This window comes from Phodopus roborovskii, unplaced genomic scaffold, assembly GCF_943737965.1.
Source record: "Phodopus roborovskii unplaced genomic scaffold, PHOROB, whole genome shotgun sequence".
Lineage (NCBI taxonomy): Eukaryota > Metazoa > Chordata > Mammalia > Rodentia > Cricetidae > Phodopus > Phodopus roborovskii.
In genome coordinates this window covers 275,561-296,958 of record NW_026126605.1, presented here as the reverse complement: position 1 = coordinate 296,958, position 21,398 = coordinate 275,561, and the positions used below count along the sequence as shown (strand labels likewise).

The window sequence follows — 21,398 nt, the reverse complement described above, 5'->3', positions numbered from 1 at the left end:
AAGATCTACTCCCAAACCTTTTCCCAGGAGGCATTGGGTGCAGAGGAAGGTACTCACAAGAAAGGAAGAGGAGAAATCAAGCTCTGCCCTAAACACACTGAACCCCTCAGAAAACCCATTTAACAAGTGCAGCTTCCCTCATTAAACTAGATTAGTGTGGGTCCCTTCCAACTGCAACTACATGTAGATCCATAGGTCCATGCCAGTAACTACAGGAGCCGAAGGATTCCTTCACATAGTCTTCTTATTCAAATCAGTAAGAAAACTATTCTAGCAAGGCCACAAGGTCAGGAAACAAAACACTGGGTACTGACTCAACAGGTGACAGAACCTACTGCATCTACTAGATTCGTTGCAACACACAGTTTAACAGACCAGCAAACCCCACCATCTCAGGCTTCATTGCCTCCTAATGGGTAGGAACTTCCTCCTCTGGTAAAAAGCATTTGGCATTAGGATTCTGAACACTCCACTGTTAGTCACACATGGTAATAATTCTCGTGACACCAACTTTTGTAATGTAAAACCTCATTCCATAATCACTCAATCTTTCTTCAGAATGCAAAGACTTACAGATGCAAGCTGGCATGTGTCAGGCTATATAACGAACAACCCAAACTAGCCTCCAAGTAAATTTAATTTTTTTTTCTCATTTGGCAAAAAATGCCACAGGGAAGAAATCAAAACAACTAAGCATTTGCTTGTGTTTTTGCCAAGACAACTTTCCCCCACTTCCTTGATCATACAAATTCTCTTTTTTGGAATAATTCTGAACACAACTGTATTCTGGCCTTTCCCAAAGGCTTCCTTTCTGTGTGTAGTGTAATGCAGCCAACACAGTGATTCTTTCTGAAACAAATTAGGAATCTCACACAGTCTGGAGCCATGACCACACAAGAAGGTAGCAACCAAAGCCATATTCAGGCAGCAGAACAGGACCCAATGGGATTGCTGTAAGTTTTTCAACAGATTAAACTATGAAATATATCTAGGGGGTGTAAGGGACACAATTTCAGCTACTGTCAATGAGCCTATGAGAACTGATATTGCAGAATCCAGCCAGTGGACATAAGTTTTAATTTTAAGTAAGGATCTCTACAATCTGTCAAGTTACTTTATATGTACACCTCAACCTCAGTTTCCTTAACTCTGAATTCCCTAATATCAGTATCCTTCAGAAGAATGATTAAGCAGCATGAACTGCAGATAAAAACAGAGTTGTCTGACAGAACCCAGTTCTGCCCACACCAGGTACACTCTCATCACACTGCAGATACATAGTACTGGCAAGCACAAATATTCATGGGTATAGGAGTCAGAAAATATCTAACCTCAAATTAAAATTCACCATCTCTTGGACTTTTTTCATTCAACATATATCCTATACAATTGCCAAGTAGTTTGAGCTTCTGGCATTATCTCATGATAATCCTCTGTCTGTGTTGTCTACATAAATGTCTTTATAAGTGAAACTATCTCCAGACTATAACATCTCCAAATCTGCCATCTCCCCAAGCCCGTACAAGCTAAATATAGGCCTGTCCTGAAGTATTCTGTTCATGCCAATACTAGGTATCCATGATGTAGTGAGAGTCTGATGCAGATAGAACATACTCCGGTAGTCAAGAATCTGTTGTGGCCTGACCCAACTAGCATCTACCAGAGTCAAAGTAACAACAGGTAACTGTTAATGTCCACGAATGATCTGTTACCAAATCTTTTTGCTATCTTTATCTATCTATCTATCTATCTATCTATCTATCTATCTATTTATTGTACATTGGTGCTTTTGTCGTGGGTGTTGAGTCCCCTGGAACCGGGATTACAGACAGTTGTGAGCTGCCATGTGGGTGCTAGGAATTAAACCCCACCCTCTGGAAGAGCAGTCAGTGCTCTTAACCACTAAGCCATCTCTCCAGCCCTTGCTCACTTACTAAAAAGAGAAAAACAGCCATCCTCTAAAGTGGTCTTTCCTTTTAACACAGATGGGAACACTATTAAGTTAGATTTCATGTGGGAATTTTAATGTGTGCACATCACCAACCACAGATCTGAGTCTGTATACCCACATAATACTTACTGGCTGGGACAATGAAGTCTCTATGTAACTCATAGGTCATTAGAGGTTCTGGAAGACTCCTAGGGGGAAAAAAACCACAGCTCAATCACCAAACAATCCAAACAAGTCATCTCTGACTTACTTACAACATAACATTAAACTGCTTGTGCATGTCTGAGTTAATCTTTAAATAGCAAAAGATACGGAAACCACAACTGCTGATTCTCCCAGATACTGCCAACTCTTAAACAGCCACAAATTCTTCTAAGGTCTAAGCATACCATGTTTCATATCTAATACTGAAAGGTACCTTTATGAACATCTCACTTTGCATATAAGAATTTCATATACTAATATACTTAAGTATTGTATATAACCAAATATAAGCAGAGTTTGGGAGGTATCATTAAAATATTGATACCAAAATAATACATATAAAATTCTAAATAAATTTAAAACAAACCCCCTCATTTTGTTATTTCTATCAAAATAACTGGTATTAATTTTTATGCCTAAGCACTGATTCCCAACCATGGGTCACAATCCTTTGGGTCACATAGCAGACATCCTGCATGTCAGATATGTGTATGGGGTGTGTGGGTGGGTGGGTGTGTGTGTGTGTGTGTGTGTGTGTGTGTGTGTGTGTGTGATAATTCATTATAGTAGGAAAACTGTAGTGGGATATTCACTTTGTCTCCTTCTGTGGCACTGACCACGCCCATTGGGGGGTGGAGCCAGGGGCAGAAGTGACCTGTAAGAAGGTCTGAGGAGCCTGGGAATGCTCTCTTGCTGGCTGGTAGAGGAGAGGAGAGCATCCGGTGGAACTTGCTGGTGTTCATCAGGGATATTTCTCCCTGAATAAACATCTATTCGGCCTATTTGTTTATCCTGATCCTTATTTAACCGCAATAGAAAACTACAGTTAAAATGTAGCAACAAAAAAATATTAAGGTTGGGAGTCACAACATAAGGAACTGTATTAAAGGGTCACAGCATTAGGGAGGTTGAGAACCACTGATACAGAAGAAACATTTAACAAGAATACTGATGGCTTTGTAATCTATGTCTATGAAACAGTGAGGTAAACTTCAATAAAAACCGAGGAGCTGAGGAGATGATTCAGTGGGTAAAGTGTTTGGGCCACAAACATGGGGTCCCAAGCCTGGATCCCAGCAGCCACATAGAAGCTGAGTGTGCTAGTATACAAGTATCAGTCAGTTCTGGAAAGGCAGAGGCACAAGCATCCTTCTAGAGCTTGCTAACCAACCAATCAATAAGCTCCAGGTTCAATGAAAGGTAAAGCTACAACTCAAGAGTACACACCATGATGAATAAGTTCATGCATCACGAAAATTCTGAACACTGAGGAAGTTCACACTAGAGAACAATGAGGTGACAAGATAAATTGATTAGAGTGACTAAAGTAAGAAAACCTGACAACATTCAGAGGACACAGGAGGAGCTGGACCTGTACACTATTGTTGATGGAGTTTCTTTCTTACCTGGTCCCACAGCCGATTAGCCCCCAAATAAACACAGAGACTTATATTAATTATAAACTGTTTGGCCAATGGCTCAGGCTTCTAATTGGCTAGCTCTCTCTTATTATTAACCCATTTCTATTCATCTAAGTATTTTCACATGTTTTCATCTTACTGGACAATGCTCCAGCATATTTGACTACATGGTATCTCTTGGCAGTCTCTCTCTGAGTCCTCTCCCCAGAATTCACCTTGTCTGGTTGCCTTGCCAATACTTCCTACCTGGCTACTGGCCAATCAGTGCTTTATTTACCAATCAATAAGAGAAACATATACACAGAAGAACATTCCCCATCACACTATTGGTGAGGAATGCAAAGAAGGGCATCACATTTGTAAAAGCCAATCAGTTTCCTAAAAAGTTAAATGGTCTGGTGTTTGCCCATTAGGATTCATCCAAAAGAAATGAAAATCTTTGTCTCAAAGATTTCTACAGACATTTAAGTAGCTTTATGAATAACAGCCAAGAGCTACAGACCACCCAAATACACAGGAATAGATCAATGGATTTCAACATGCCACAACAATTATTCTGAGTCAAACTGACATTCTTTGAAGTACAACCTGAACACTTCCACTTATAAAGATAATAGTACAAATTAACATGTAAAGACAGGAAGCAGGTAAATGGCCACCTGCTGATGGAGGAATGCAAAGGAGAGTGGAAGAAAGTTTACAAGAGTGATGGACAGGCTCAGTCCCTTGGTTATGGTGATGGTCTCACAGTTGTTTAAAGATACCAAGTTTATGGGGATATATACTCTAAATATGCACAGATCACTCCAAATAATTATATTTCAAAAACAGCTGTGACAGATACACACACTTCAATTCCACTTAGAATAAAAATACAGGTGAGATTTATAAAGAAAAGCTACTCAAAAAACAAAGCTATATAAAAAAAATGTTTGAGGACATGTTTCTGACACCCAGCTTGGGTACCAGTGTAACCAGGCACACAAACACTTGCCAACAATGACCACCAAAGAGACGAGAGAACTAGCTGCCTGGGCTCCTCTCTCTGCCCTGTTCTTTCCCTTACTAATTAAAGGAAACAGCGCAGCCTCCACCAAGAGAAAAACGGGCAATGAGAGGTCAAGCAGAAAGTCACAAGGAAAAGCAAAGGTTATCCATTCCCACAGAACAGAAGTTCAGGTGCTGGGTCAAAAGAAAAGGAAAAAAGAACTCTTAGAAACACTGTGGAGAGCATCCTCTCCAATAAGACTGAATTTGTGTTTAAATATCTTCTACCAGCTACTTATATCACTGCCATATGTCTAGCTGGCAATACTGCATAAGAAGTAAATAACATTAATGTTAGGGAAGCAGTAATAAAAATGACAAGTTCTCCATCCCAATTTTATTATACTGAGTCACTACATCTCTCAGCCTCCCACCCAACACGTATTGAAGTCACCTCTCTTTGCCACCTGTTGGGATCTGTTGGAGGATATAAATCATAATATTTACTCAAGCTGGTGTTTGCTTCCCTAAAAACCCATTCCAGTTTCTACTCTTACAAGAAGTTTCCTCCAGGTAAAGTCACTTGACTAGGAACATCACAAACAGCTCATTTCTTGCCTCACAATGGGAAACTGTGGCAGTGAACATATCAATGGCAATCAAAATCACAAACTGCCTAGCTAGGTCATTACTCAGAGGGCTGGGATTCAGGTCTCTCAGATAGCGAAGTAAGACACTGCCCCAGATCAGCAGAAGACAAAAGGAGGCACGTGTAGGTTCACTATGTACTGTTTTCTTTTTCCAAGACACAGCCAGGCTATTCCCCTGCTCTCTGATTCTGCCAGGTGCTCTGACCGGTCCTTCCTTTCTCCACCTTCACATGCCACACAGTGGCTGGCAATTTGCAAGTAGTATTCACAGGCAAATGTTAAGAGGAAAGGAATACCGTGGTTCCTTCCCATGTCCTGGCATTGTGAGTGACAGAGCTGGGATTTCAACTCTGGCCATCCAGCTGTCTTCAGATCTCACATCCTCTACCCCATCAAATAGCAACTGTCTCTCAGGCCAGAAGAAATATACTTGTTTTGGTCACAACTCTGAAGGAATATGGAGGTAGAAAAGAATCAAATAATGCAACACAAAATCAGCAGTAATAAGGACCTAGCTTCAGAGCAAAGTAAAGTGTGTGTGTGTGTGTGTGTGTGTGTGTGTGTGTGTGTGTGTAAGAAGCCCCTTGTTTACCAAGTTAACTCCCCTACAAGGGAAAAGAAAGGAGTCCCATGGAACAAGAAGCAGGAGGCACAATTTACTACCAAGAGTTCAATGTTTACTCTCAAGCTTTCCATCAATAACTGTCATTTTGGTCAATTTCTTTTTCTGCACTAAGTATAATATACCGGCCAGTAAATGGATACAAGGCCACCTGACAGAGTAGAGTATACACAATTCATTCTATTTTTATCTCATCCACTCTTTCCTTGGAGTGTTCTTGTTCTATGAATTGTAGATAAGTAGCTCACTCCCAACCTCTACCACTCAGATGTCAGAAATGTTCCCTCTAGTAACAAGGGTGTTGCAGAGATGGCTCAGTAGTTAAACTTACGGACTGCTTTTCCAAAAGACTCAGGTTCAGTCCCTGACAGCTAAGAAAGCCTATGTAACCCCAGTACCACAAGGACTTGATGCCTCCGTGGGCAATGCACATACATGGTACACAGGCATACACATAAAGTAAAAAATAAATAAACCTCCAAAAATTATGCAGATAATATCAGATATCCTCTAGATGGCCAACACCCCAGTTGAGAACACTGCTCAAATACTTCAGTGACAGGATGGGACACGACACACATAAAATGCCCATCTTTCCAGGGAACATCTACGCATATCTAAACAGCCACTGTTGATGGCAATCTGATACTAAGGATGTGTGTTTAGCTTTAGTAAACTACCTTTAAATGAAATGCTCAAAAGCTGATAATAATACCTGAACCCTGTGCCAAATTTTAATAAGACTTAAAAAGGAAGACAAACAGGCAGTGGTGACAAGCTGCTGTGAGACAACAGGAAGAAAGCAGCATCAAATGATGGGCTACTTAAATAAACTAATGAAATGTGACCTGACCCTAGCAAAGACAACGGGCTTAACCATTTTGCAGGAAATACAAAGATTAGAGAAACATGCTGGGTGATACCATAAGGGTATAAAGGGCCACAGAAAATGAGCAGGACTCTATTTAAAAGTAACTCAGGTTCATCAGCAAACACCATCACTGGTAAGGATTGTTGTACACACTAGGTCAGATTCAAAGAACACCAACCAAAGGATCGTCTGTATCATCTAGTTCTGTGAGTATAGACAGAGGAACACTCATTGGCACCGATTCTGTCACTATATATTCTGATTACCCAGTTAAAAAAAAGTCTTTGTTTTAAATATATATTTATTTAAGTGTTTATTAGTACAGTAATATGATTGCAAAATTCTTTTTAGTATCAAGAGAATAAGTGGCAGGGAAAAGACCAGCTGGAGAAGGCAGGATGCCACTGCCTCAAGCAGCACTGAGTCGCCAGGCTTCGTTGTACTCCTTCTCCAGGTCTCATAAATTAAAATGACTCATTTCAAAACATACAAAGTAAAGTATAATTGGATTCTCATGTGTTCATGGAAGCTGAAGTAATTTTACATGAAAACCACCCTGCAGTTGTTTCAGAGCCCTACATTTGCCTTGCACTGGGCAAGCACGGCCACCTCTTGCCCTTTCTGCCACAGAAACATCAAACCTCAAAGAGCCAAGGCAGAGTTACTCCCTATTGTTTCTGTTCAGTAAAGCACAAGCTTTTCAATCAGCAGGCTCCTTTACTAAAGAAATGAAACAAGAGTTAAAGTGTGGAATGCTTTTCTAATTCCACCCTACATTATTTCCTATAATAGATTGATCTTAGATTTTATTTAAAAACTTTAGTTAGTAAACTTTTAAAATACTTTTGTGTTTTACTATATACTGTTCTGTTCAAAATAGTTAAATTAAAGCAAAGTCCTCATTTTAGCTTAAAACATAAATAAAAGATCCCTGTTGCTACACAGTGCAAAACGGACATGTTCTACATCCACTTCAGGATCCAAGGCTCCTCTGATGCCATTTACTTAACTATGGTGCTTGCAGTGGTTTGAATGAGAATGAGCCCCAGGCTCATATATCTGAATGTTTGACCTCCAGTGGATGGAACTGTTTGGTAAGGATTAAGGGATGGGGCCTTGTGGGAAAAGTTGTGTCACTGGAGGTAGACTCTGAGGGTTCAAAAATCATGCCAGGCTCAGTGTCAACCCCTCCCCCCCATGTCTGTCTGTCTGTCTGTGCAACTTATGGGTTAGATATGAGCTCTTCAAGGGCCTTGGCTACCTGCTGCCATGCTTCCCTCCATAATCATCATAGAATAACTCTCTGACAACGTAAGCAAGTCCCTAATTAAATGCCTTCCTAAGTTGCCTCAGCCATGGTGTCTCTTCACAGCAACAGAACAGGAACAAGACAGTGTTCATCACTAATAGCTTCTGAAACATTTTTGGGTACCTCATAGAATTTGTCCTTTTAGTAAGTGTCAACATAACCATTGCCACTTCTGTGGAGTGAGCGCCTGGTCTGTGACAGAGGCTCACCTCAAATACTGTTTCAAGGCACTGGTCACTGTCTTCACTTCCCAATCTACAGAGTTCTCCAGGTCCAGCTCATTGCAAGTTTTTGCATCTGGTAAACAAGCAAAAAAGAAAACAGTTAAAAATCTGACCATCTGAAATCCTGTCAAGCTCATGAAACTTCCAATTTAAGTGGCTTAAACAACAGATAATTTACCCTGAGCTTCTCCAGAAAAGCATTCTATGTAACCTTTTAATAATAGCATAAGCTACCTTGTATTTACTAGACATTTCATCCTTCAAAAAAATCTACAGGAGGATAAAGCAAAAGGATCTGAAATAGACTAAAAGTGCAGAAAAACAAAACAGGCATGGTATATCAACAAACCAGCTCATGGGAAGCAAATGTCAGTCAAGGCATCATTAGCAGCCACAGCTTGAAGCATGCGGAGCTATCAGCAGAACGGATATGACTTCTCTCTATTGGCACTATCACTATTCACTGTGTTATCATATAAGGAACACTGTCATCATGAAGGTAGGATGGTGACTAAAATGGCAGCATGTCAGTGGGAGAGTAATTAGTCTCACATTCCTGTATTTGTATTCCTTACAGTTGTTTTCTGAAGTTTAACCCTTCATCAGCCCAAACAGAAAATGACAAGAGGCTCAAATGCTATTAATTTAATATCTTCCAATGTAAACATGTCAATACACCATGTTACATTAACATGTAAAATTTTTATTCCTTTGTATTAGTAAAAAATAGTTGCTATTAAGATATAAAGTAAAAAAAAAAATCTACTTAAGTGAAAGGATGTCTGTGGGTAATCCTTCACGCCAACATCATGATCTCTTCACCCGAGAATACTAGATGCCTCTGGACAGCCATTTACCCTCAACTAAAGTAGTTTTATATGTCCTAAAAGTGTGTTGCTGACATTTTGTTTCCAAATGCTCTTTAAAATACCCAGTGTTCTAAAGAAAGGATATGCAAGTTCAAACAGAAAAAAAATGGGGGGGGGGAGAGGGAGGGGAGGGAGTTTACAGTGTTAATCAGGTTGAAATAAAATAACAGGAAAATGAGAAAGGCAAACATTCTGAGCATAGTGCCTGCCATTCTTGTCCTTATGGGCCAGCACACCCAGGACAGCTGGCAGCCTGGGTCTTCCACAGCTGAGCTTTACTGCTGCCAGCCTGGAGCAGTAAGCCACCCCCAAGCAAGGAAGTCCCAAATCCAACTGAGTGTCAGATCCTCATCTGTACCAAGGAGATCTAAGCACAGTAAACGCTCCTATAAACTAATGTGAGCTTGCTAACAAATCAAGGACATGGGCAGACTTACATGAATTATTACAAGCAGCAGATCACTGCCACAGCCAAGCCCTTAAAAGCAAGGACATCCTGTGGTGCTACTCTCCCCCAAAAAAGGAACAGAAAACAGGTTATAAGGAAGGGTGTCAAGCTACCACTAGAAATCTATGTGACTTTCCACACTCCTACAATCAGGAGAGGACAGTTAGCAACTTCCGGAAAACTCTGCCTCCCTCACTCCAGAAGAAGGCCTCAACTAAGAACAAAGAACTGGCCGTCTCCAGATTTCCTCCTCCCTCACACCATACTTGTCTCTGAAGGGGAAAAGCGCCTTGTTGGTACTTCCTTTTTAAAGCACAAAAGGAAAAGGCTGTCAAAGTGGGAACACCACCCTAGCTGAGCAAGCCACCCAAAAAGCTTTATGCATGGGCATGATGCAGCAAAGGATGACTGTTCCATGTTGGACTCAAACTTTCTGAAAGTCAAACAGGAAGTGATGGCTATTTTACAGCCACAACATCACACATATGAAGTCAATTACTCAAAGGGCTGCAGACTTCTTAGGCACTCCAGCATTTCTTGATTACAGCAACTGACAGCAATATGCAATAAACCACAACAATGGCAACTGACACTGATTACATTCTGATCAGTCCCTACAATTCAGAACTCGTTTGTTATTGAGCCTGTCAGGCAAGCCACAGACATGTTCCAGAAATCAAATTAAGCACTCTGATTAAAGATGCAATCCTTTATAACTAGGACTAAATAATTCTGTTCTAACAGCTTTGCCAACCAATTACTTCTGTAACTGATTATTCTGCTTCTCATTAAATCAATTATTTAAATCTCATTTTAACATACCAGTCAGATAACATTTTCAATAAACTTGCTACAAGCAAATCACCATTTTAAAATCCAACAGGCTTCTAAAGGAACTCTTTTATTTCCTACTTTCTGCCAAATTATCAGTCTGTATTTTGAGATTCATATTCTTTCTATGGAAAACTAAGCCATCCCTTCTGAATTCATAGAACAAAAACAGCTGTCACATCAGAAGTTAATGACTGTATGTCTATGTAATTAATCATCTATTAAATGTTCACTGTTTTCAAATAGCTCAATCTTACCTGGCAGTCCTTTGCAATCAGTGAGCTATGTGGAATTTGTTAATTTATTTAGGATCCACACCTAAAATATGTTTCGTGTGTTCATTTAGAACGTGTTCCACCACAAGTGAGGGGAACTTGTGTTTCCTTCCTGACCAAAGAACAACATAACTCACTGGTTAAAAGTCTAAGCTAACAAGCACAGAACCAAAGAGCTGGCATTCTCGTTAATGTATGAATGTCTCCTGACTGCACAAGCACTGGCCACTTCCTTGAAGCTGGAAGAGGGTACCCTGCACCCCTGCAAAGCCTCACCCAGTCAACATGGACTTAGGCCAATCCTTTTTTTTTTCCTTTGAACACTTGAAGAAGCAAAAAGTACATGTGTTTTATAAATATGCTTTATTACCAAAAGCCATTTTCTAACTACATTGCTCATTTTGCCTGATCTATGTAAGAAAATTGTCCAACAAAGTAAACAAGAAAATATTTTAAATTAATATTCTGTATTTTTGTTTTCTATGGTTCTATGTCCAAAAAGAAATAAAACTACCCAGTCTTATAAACTAGGCTTGTAAATACCGAAGTCCACCAGATCACATATGTATGCATAAGCAAGTTTCAATTCCCCTGCTCTGTTCTTGTTCCATTCTAATGTGTGGAGAAGAAAGATTTTTCAGGCAGTACAAATCAATTCTACAATGCCCCTAACTCTTCTAACTCATCTTTACATTCCTAATGCATTGAGAATTGGCACTGATTCCCAAGATGTTCCATCTGTTATTTTTCCTTGCCTTCCTCATCAGTTACATGCCTCTAATAGGGAAGGAAAGAAGGAAAGAGGGAAGGAAGGAAGGAAGGAAGGAAGGAAGGAAGGAAGGAAGGAAGGAAGGAAGGAAGGAAAACTTTCTCTCAGAGTGTTATATGCCCTGACCTACAGACAGCAAAGGAGCAGGGAAGGAAAGTGGCTTCTATACAGGACGGGATCACTGAGCAGGTGGGGGGAGGCGGTTGGAGATGCAGCAGATGCTACCTGCTGATCCCCAGGGGAAGGACCACTAAAGCAGAAACAGCACTCATCCCTTGAAGGAAGAGTAGCCTCCTCCTGTACCTGGCCTGCAGGAGGAGAAAATGTCCTGGGAAGTTTCTATGTCAACTGACATCTCCTGTTGGCAGAAGAGGAGGTTGAAAGCGGAAGAGGAATGGGAAGAAGGAAACGTCAGGGAGATAGTAGGAAAAGGGGAGGAAAGTAAGGGGAATGGAGAGAAACAGGTTTGTCTAACTTTAATCTTAAACAGGAAAGGGGAAACACCACAGGGAGGGGACAAGTGAGGATAACCTGCAAGAGATGAAGCATGCTCAAGGGTTCGGGATCACCACAGACATTTACATGTCACAGCTACAGGAATACTTAAAACATTTGAAAATGAAAGGTAATCTTCATATAGAAGTACCAATCTTTTTTCTTTAAAAAAAAATCTAAACAGGTCTCAAGAAGCAGAGATCAAGTGAATGCAGCCTCTTCTAAACACATAAAATGGTTTTGAACTTTTTCCAGGATGCTTAAAAATTAATTCTCATTTTTCATGAAGAAAGTTCCAATGCCAATAAAATGTGCTCTGAAAAATTTTCAAATCAATACTGATTGTATTTTAGAAGAAATTAAGCATTTGGCTGTCTGGTGCCCTTCTCCCCTTAGAATATACATAACCTTAACACGATGTAAACGGAAGTCATCGAGAACATCTAGGGGATGTGTACACACAGTTATTCAAACTCTGGAATGCTTTATAAAATGGTATTAAATGAATGGATTTTAATATCTAATCAGGATGAAAAGAATACCTCAAGAAAATGGTAAACTGATCAGGAAACAATGATGACATCTATTTTGTAAAGAACTAAGGTTTATGTTAGTAACAAACTAATGAATGGTATTACTGCTACACTTTTGATGGGCAATCCAATTCATATTACAGATTGAGCACAGATTAACACAAACAAATCCACTCTGCACAGCCCTCTTAAATGAATTATTTAATGAGGAAATAACAAGTTAATGTCTTCATGCCAGTTCTCCAACTTCCTCTGTTTGCACAATGTTACTGAAAACAAAATGTTTTCTCTGCCAGCAACTGACTGAAGTTGTGACATCCTTGTATCTGGACTTCTCAGATACAGGGGGAGAAAGACAGTTTTTTACTTATTTAAGTTTGTGCATATGTTTATGTGTATGTGCTTAGATATGTGAATGCAGATGAACTTACCCCATGGATAAACATATAGGGTCTTTCTGTGTTTGGTTTTTGTTTTCTGAATTTTTTTTTTTTTTTTTTTTAAGAAAAAAGATAGTGTCTCTCTTGGAAGGTCAGGCTCACTGTTCAGCTAGAATGATTAGCCAGTAAGCTCCTGGGATCTTCCTATTGCTCCCAAAATGTAGAAACTCAGCACTGGTGTTCCAAGCGTCTGTACACCATGTAATTTCTATGTAGGCATTGGGGGCTAAAGTCAGGTCTATGCACTTGGGCAGCAAGTAATTTACCCTCTGAGTCATCTAGAAGACCTCTCAGGTCATGAATTTTTGAGGGCTCTGAAATTTTAAAATACCTTGTGAGTTAAAGGCTGTTTTGGGATTCCCCCCACCCCAAGAGCAGAAAAACTAACCATTAGAGTTAAACAATCTGTGAGACTAAGGACAAATTTCAAGACCACTTGGGGTGACCACAGAAATATCCTTGTTCAGAGTTCCCTTGAATATGAACAAAGTAGTGGTCACAATAAAGCCAGGATCCTTTTGGCCAATTTACCACCAAAATATGCCTTCTGCCTTAGATGCAGTCTGATAACATCATCTTCCAGTCGTAAGCATTGTAACACCAACTTACTGTTTCTAATTTTAACATTAAGTAAAAGCACATGCTGTTGCCTATTAAATTCTTCCAGCTGCCACTGGACCACTGGCACCCTGACTATTTAATCTGGAGCCCACAAACCGTCAAAAGGAAACTGTGTCTGCCAGAATTGCACACCCAAGTTAAACCAGAGAGGCTTAGAGTGGAAACGGTCCATGGAAGTGAACAGATTTTTAACAAAGCTCTCCAATTGATGACGGCAAGTTTTCCTGTGGTTCATAGCTCGAAAGGTGCTTGCTCATGAAACTCTTGCTTCAGAAACAGCCCAGTAAGCTGCACTGTCCATAATGTGTCAGCTGCTTTTGTTCATCTTAGTTTATACTTCAAAAATGAGCTTTCAATACAGACATTTAAATGAATTCCCAGTACTCCTGAGGGCATTGTTAGTGTTGACTAATTAGAGTGATATATCAAATAAATTCTTATGTAGCAAGACCAAAATGACTGGTTTGATAGCCAGGCCCTCCAGGCTGATAGCTGTGATCACCCTTCAAGGGAAGCCTGCTCTGCGGTGAGGGAGACATGAAGTGTCTTACAGGTTGCAAAGAAGTGATGGCTGCAAATAATACAAAAGGGCTTTATCATTCAAAGAATGTCTCGAGTAACAAAATCAATTCAAATTGGCTTCCTCCAGTCTGCCATGCCAAGGAACACTGTCATCAGCACAGATGGAACACGCCTTTGGAGAAGAGCCTGGTGAAGACTACAAACAAATCCCTGAGACACAGGCCCTCCCTGGCAAATGACAGTTTGGGAAACTATAAAACTGAGAGAATCCCCATGGTCTTGTCTAGCCAAATGCACTGTCAAGATTCTGGACAGGCAATTTGGAAAGCACACAGATCACAGAGGCCTGACTACTACTCTACTGGGAAAGGCAATGGTGAGAGGCTTCTACCTATGAACTGTACTCTCCTGCCTTTGTTGCTTAATAAGGAACAGAGATGTGGATAATCTCAGCTGACACAAACACTCAGCTTCTGCTGAGGAGGACACAATGTATTCAAAAGCAGTAAATGGGAAGGATGTATTCCTCAGTATACAATATATAACACTGAAATATTTAATAGCAAAGCAAATGAACATAAACAGTTAATGCATGGAAAAATGATTAAAGAGGCATACCCATCAACATACTCAGAAGTCTCTGGACCTTTGAACTCACCCCCACAACTCTGTACAATCCTTGGTCATTTATACCTATTAAGAGAGACAAAATGTTAGTGGATACAAGACCACGGTATTTTAAAAGCTGTCAAACAGTTACCAAAAAAAAAAAAACCCAAACCAAAACTCTGTTAACTTGTAATTGCAGCATTCCTACATGAAAACCCATAAAAATATTTTACAAAACCAAATGTTCATCAAAGTGATATATCAACTTTGCATTTGTGAGCTATAATTGGAAAACAGCCTCGTGGATAAAAGCACCCAAAGTCAATGCTGAGCAAAAGTACAAAGAGTAACCTGAAATGCAGCCCAGTGTACTTCCATTTTTCCTTTATTGATCTGCTTAAATTTTCCTTGGGATGTTTCAGCCATTTTTTTTTAAAAACAGGGATTAACAAATACTAAAGTGTTTAGATAATTCTTGAAGACCATGCCCTGAATTTGTTTTTAAACACATGTTACCATATATTCCACCCAAATTAATAATTCAACTTAATGCATTCACTCTCTGTTGAAACCTGAAAACCATGTATCATTGAGTACAAGAGACAAAGGCAAAAGAAATATTACTCAAACATAACTTCATGTGTTGAACAAATGTTTTCATGTGGAGTCTCACATGCACAAACCAATCATTAAGTGACACTTCAGAAGTAATCAGGAAGCTATGATGGTTAGGTAAGAAAACGCCCAGTATGAGTAACTCTCGTGTGAGTGTCTTTAAGGGGAAAAAAAGGATAGTAGAACTCAAAGTAACTGTTGAACCATGATTTAAGAACTGGGAGCTGAGAGCTCACTACAGCAATCTTACTACATCTATGCTTGAAATGCTTCCTAACAAATAAGACCCACCAAAATGTGGCTTTGTCCCTGCATCTTCAAAGTGTTATAACTTTCTGACTGTGTGTTGGCTTTCTGTACTACAAATGTGAGAGCTAACCAGAACACACTGACTGCTCAGAAAAAGTCTTTAATCACCTAACTTTCCAGAACACCAAAACCCAATCACCAAAGGCTACTGGATCTGCCACAAGGACTATTCTTTTAACCTCCCTGCCTGCAGAAGCAATAAGACCAACACAGAGCAGATACAAGCAAGTCAAGAAACTCTGGCTTCTGGGTGGTCTGTCTGGGAACATGGGCAGTGTTCCTGTGTTGTGCTAGGATAGAAGGAGATGGTGTGAACATGTCCCTATGAAGCACAGCACACTATACACACAAACTTTCACCATTCATGGTCAAAATCAGTATTCTTTTACCATTTATTTCTCTTTGTTTTGTGTGCATGTAAATAAAGGCTGACATGAAGATGTCTGGACCTCAACTGTTTCTCTACCCCAATATTTTCTGAGGCAGGGTTTCCTCTCTGAACCTATCAGTCACTATTACGAATAGACTAGCTGGCCAGAACCAGGAATCCAACTGTCTATATACTATAGCATTGTAGTCCTCACACACCATGCTCAGCTTCTATGTGGGTATGGATACAGAGAATCTGAACTCAGGCCCCAGGCCTGCACAGTGAACAACACTTCAATCACTGAGTTGTCACCCCCATACCAGTGGCTCCTCCTCCTCCTTCTTTTCCTCTCCCTCCTCCTCCCAATACTGAGAACTGAACTTAAGACTCCAAGCATGCTAGGCAAGAGCTATATCAGCGAACTATATTCCAGCCCTTCCTTACTCATTCATTTTCTAAGGTTCTCAAAAGTGTGTGGGAGGGGCAGGGGGAATGAGTTACAGAACCAATTGTGAAATAAGAACATTAACATGCTAAACTTTTAATTCTAACTGTGTTTAAATTTTTCACCTTTATTTTCATTTTTATGGGTGTTTTGCCTACACATATATGTGTATACTATATACTTGCAGTAGCCAGAGGCCAGAAAAGGACACCTGATTCCCTGTACCTAGAGTTGCAGTTGAACCACCTTGGGAGCATAGGGAATCAAACCCAGGTCTTCTGGGTGAGCAGTCAGTACTCTTAATCATAAGCCATCTCTTTAAAAGAGGTATTAACTTCAAATCAGTCTATCAAGTGGCCCCAAGCCAACATGGTTTATATAGTTAGAAAAAATATATTTGGAAACAGAGTAGACCACATAAAGACACATGAAGGAAAAAGCCACCTACAGGCAAGGAGAACCGCTCACAAGAAATAAACCATTCTGGTGTCATTATACTAGACTTCTAGGTCCCAGGGGTATGGGGGGAGATCGTGTCTGTGTACAAAACATGCACTGTACAATCCTATTCTGTGGCAGCTTTAGCACAATGATGAACACCCCTTCTCTCTCAAGGTCTCATTAGAGCCAGGAGGGCAGAACTAGCCCACAGTCTAGACACATTTATCCAAACAGTGATGGTCCCAGCAGAGAACCCCCTTCCCTAAGGAGGAATAGGTACAACTGGGGGGGGGGATAGCACAGCCCTGCCAAGAACTAGAATAATGCAAGGAAACCACCAAGAAGCAAGAATCAGAACCGCTCCCTTCCTACTCCCAGAAGGCATGTCCTGAGTGTTTTAAACACCCCAGGACTTTGTTCAGCACTACTCAATTTAAATAGTTTGACCTCAGTGACAGAGTCAAAAGAACAAGTCATATTCTGCAGTCAAACAAATGCAAGCATCTATGAAAAGTGCCAGAAATACGAGATGAAAAGAATGTCACCTCAGCAATGATAACCAGTAATTGTGATTACTGTCAGATAATGGATCAAGTTCAAATTCATCAGCCTGCGAAAACTAGAGGTAATTACTAATGCATAATAAAAGGTGCAAAGAAGAATTACAGCTCAACACCATTTCCCTTCTCTGTACAAAGGAAGGGTTGGAAATGGCATGTTAAATAATCAAATCTTATGGAATTTGCTGCTTCTTCTTATGCTGTTATTAAAGGCTGAAGACTAACCAAGCAAGAGCTAGAGTGCGCCTTTCATCCAGGAACACATACACATTCACAGCAACATATACAATCACAGACAGTTGAAGATATAACCAATGCACCAAAACTCCCAGCATGTGTAGCACAGCTTCACCAGAAGCTTCTCCAAAAGCCCCACTTTTAATAAAAAGAGTCGTTATGTCAATCTCCCAGGGCTAGAATGCTGACATCAGCCCTGACTTTTTCCTTTTTGTTATCTACATCCAATAGGTCAGGGTTTTAATCAGAACAGACTACAGATGATCACAAATGTCAACACTCAGACCATCCTTCATGACTCCATTCAGGCTGGTACCTCAGCAGACAGGAACACTGTCCCCCTCATCCTCACAAACTAAACTCACCTGCCATGACTTATCCACCAAATACATGCCAATTAGGATTCCAGATTCCCAAGAAAAGGCAAGGAGTAAAACAAGCTCTCCTTCAAGTCAAATCCAGGGAAAACCCAACTTTTCTCATACTATCACAGAAATCTGTCTATTTTGGTTTTGGTTTTTGATATAACTCACAATTAATACCTTCATAAATTCAATGGACCTCCTTTGAGGTCCAGCCTCAAGGCACCCTCAGGGTTCAGAGAAATCTCTATAGTAAGCAGAGGACTTAGGAAATCTGAGGGTAAATGAATTCTCCACATGTGTTTTGCCAAATCAGTTATTTTCTTCTTCTGCCATTATTCTTATTCTCCTGTCCAACTTCTAACTTCCCCTAGCTTCTTCCTCTAGCTTCTTCTATTCTAAAACCTCTCTTCTTTACAGGAGACTTGAAGCAATAAAGAAAATACAGGATTACCTTGCATTGGTCAAAGCACATTCCTAGGGTAAGCAATAAGGAGCTGAGCCATTGCCATGGCAACACAAGGGTTTCAAGGTTTCAGGAGTAAAACTGTAACCAACTGGGGTGGGGCACAGAGCCCAGTGACAAATCCTGAAGCACAGGTCTGTTGTTAGAAGACTGGCAAAAGAAGACTCGGTATGTTTTCCTTAGGTTGTTTTGTGTAGTAACCTTGGTTGGACATCTGGGACTCTAACCTTGAGTATAGCTGTAAGACTTTAAACTTAGGATCTATTTACACAAAGCCTTTATTTAGTCTAGTTTGAACTTGCTCTGAGGTAAAAGTGAGTTAATTGTGTGCAGTTTGCCTTAGACTGAGAAGAAATTTGTTATTTGCTGATATTAGTCTGAGTAAAATGAACAAGTGTCTACAGTACTCATGGGACAAATAAATCCAGCTATAAAACATGTCCCAGTATATAGTCTATAATCAAAATTATCCAGTCAATGAAAAGTCATCTTCCTCATCATCCACAGATACATGTGTCCAGTAGGTGGAATATTTTCATGAGATGAACACACAAGCAGTAAGAAAACACCCAAAGCTATTCTTAGAGAAGAAATGAAGTGACTCATGAGAGAAATTGCAGACAGGAGCAACTGGTTTCCACAGCCAGAATCACTACGACCTTACCAGGTGGGGCTCTCTATCAGATCAGAGAATCACTTATCTGGTAGTTATCTATCACCTGCTGTAAGTCTCATGGCCCTGACAAGGTTTCATATATTTTAACACAAGCTCACACTCTGTTAGTCACAATTCCTGAAACCAAGGTGGAGTACCTAGTCTAATCCCAAGTTAATTTCTTACTTTTTCACTTAATGAGAATGTTCATTTTCACCATGTTCAAAATAATGTTCACGACTACATTCCATGTTACCTTTTAACTTAAAAAAAATTAAATTTCAAAACACATAGTCTTAGAGATTTTAAACAAATACATGTGGACCTGTATTTCACACTCACACAGCTCATCCCCAATACATAAATTGCCTAGGAAATACTCATTTAACCATGTCTTCTGTTTTGTTTTAATGGCTCCTAGTATATGACCAGTAGGTAAAAACTATGTATGCCTTGAAATTAATTTAAAGCTATGAAAATTAGGGCAAAAAAATATAAGTTGACTAAATATTGTAACTGTAATTCTTGCTTGATAACTGTTTTGTTACATGTAACTTTACTGTTAAAGTTAAAACCTTCCTTTCTTATTTAGGTGGAAAAGGGAAGATGTTGTGGGATGTCCTTCTGTATGCTGCACATATGTGTTGCTTTTATTCATTGATGAATAAAGCTGTTTTAGCCAATGGCTAAGCAGAATGAAGACAGATGGGAAATCCAAACAAAGAGAGAGAAGACAGGGTAGAGAAATGCCATATAGCCTCTGGGGAAGCAATATGCCAGGGCATCATCAGTAAGCCATAGCCAGATTAGTAGAAATGGATTAATTTATAGGAGAGAGTGCTAGCTAACTAGTAATAAGCCTAAGCCATTGGCTAAACCATGAGAGAAAGAGAGGGAGGGAGGGAGAGAGAGAGAGAGAGAGAGAGAGAGAGAGAGAGAGAGAGAGAGAGAGAGAGAGAGAACAAGGTTTGGGCAAAACAGAATTCTGAACTGAACAAGTTAAAGTATACAAATTATGTACATTTTCAGGACATAAATGCTCACTAGTTCACAATGGTTTTTAACACACAAAAAAAATTATAGGCAAAGGTTTCCTTTCTCTTCATCAATAAGACACATGGGCGAACCTCAAGAGGGCAATGGCAGCCTGCAACCACTGAGAAAAGCAGGTGTGCCTGTCTTTCCTGATCTGCCATGATCTGTCACAAAGCCAATCCATCTTACACACAAAGAGGGCCAAGAAGATGGACAAGGCCCCTTATCTCTCTACATACAGCTATTTGGGTTTTTTCCCTTGTAATACAGTGGAAGCTGCTCAGCTAGAGTGCACCCTGCTCCAGGGGACACCCCAAAGCTGCTAATACAGGCTAGTTGAAGAAGGAAAAAGGATGGAAAGGAAGGCCACCTGGGACCAAAAGAAGAAACAGATGCAAGAAGACTACACAAAGGGGGTTGGCTAAATCATTTGTCCACTCAGCAAAGACTGCTGTAGTTCTGAATTAAACCCAGTGGCAGATGATGAACAGGGATGCATTAGATTCACAATTCACTGGGGCTGGCAGCCTGAGTGAGTCAAGGAGCTATGTCTGGTGAGGGTCTTCTTGCAAGGCCAAGACTATAGAAAAGAGGGAGAACAGGGACAAAAGAAAAGGGATGTGAGGGATGAGGAGAATGAACTATACACTCCACAGATAGAGGCTTCCATTCATTCCTGAGCACAGAGTCCTCTTGACCTAACTGCTGTACTACAGACTCACGACTGTAAATTTCAAGTGCTCTATTTATTTAATTCTAAAACTTGGGAAGAAGAGTGAATGATCACTTTAACTCTAGCACATGTGAATAGTACAAAGAACAATGGAGAGGTCACTGCTGAGACCAACAGAAGCTGTGTAAGCAAAGCTCAGCACAGCACAGCACTGAAGATGAACCAAAATCCTGGTAACACAAACTTGTAAACGTCATTGGGTAGCTAAAGTTACCTGCAGTACCCTGGAAACTGATGGGAGATGTCATTCTGTAAATATGTTTCTCTTATTGGTTAATGAATAAAGCACTATTGGCCAATAGGAAAGCAAGATAAGCAGGACTAAGAGACAAGGAAGATTCAAGGAAGTAGTAGAGAGGAGTCAATATGTAGAGACCTGAGATAACAGAGGTCCGGGCCCTCTCTCCAGTAAGATGAGACCACATCTTAAATTAATAGTACATAATCCTGCAGTAAATATAAATGCAGGTGTTTATTTGACATGCTGGCTTCATTTCTGCTCGATGTATAATCAGGAGT

General features: G+C 40.1%; 1 protein-coding gene across 5 annotated transcripts in view; it reads right to left on the bottom strand.

Annotated features, from left to right (window-relative positions):
• Positions 1-21,398, bottom strand: part of Arhgap10 (Rho GTPase activating protein 10) — a 242,164-nt gene that overhangs the window by 80,915 nt on the left and 139,851 nt on the right. For all 5 annotated transcript variants that reach the window (XM_051205929.1, XM_051205931.1, XM_051205930.1 and 2 more), the window contains 3 exons: positions 14,661-14,735; positions 8,225-8,312; positions 2,081-2,139 (listed from right to left, as the gene is read on the bottom strand). In XM_051205929.1, coding sequence (XP_051061886.1) covers positions 2,081-2,139; positions 8,225-8,312; positions 14,661-14,735 — 222 coding nt within the window. The remainder of the gene's footprint in view (positions 1-2,080; positions 2,140-8,224; positions 8,313-14,660; positions 14,736-21,398) is intronic.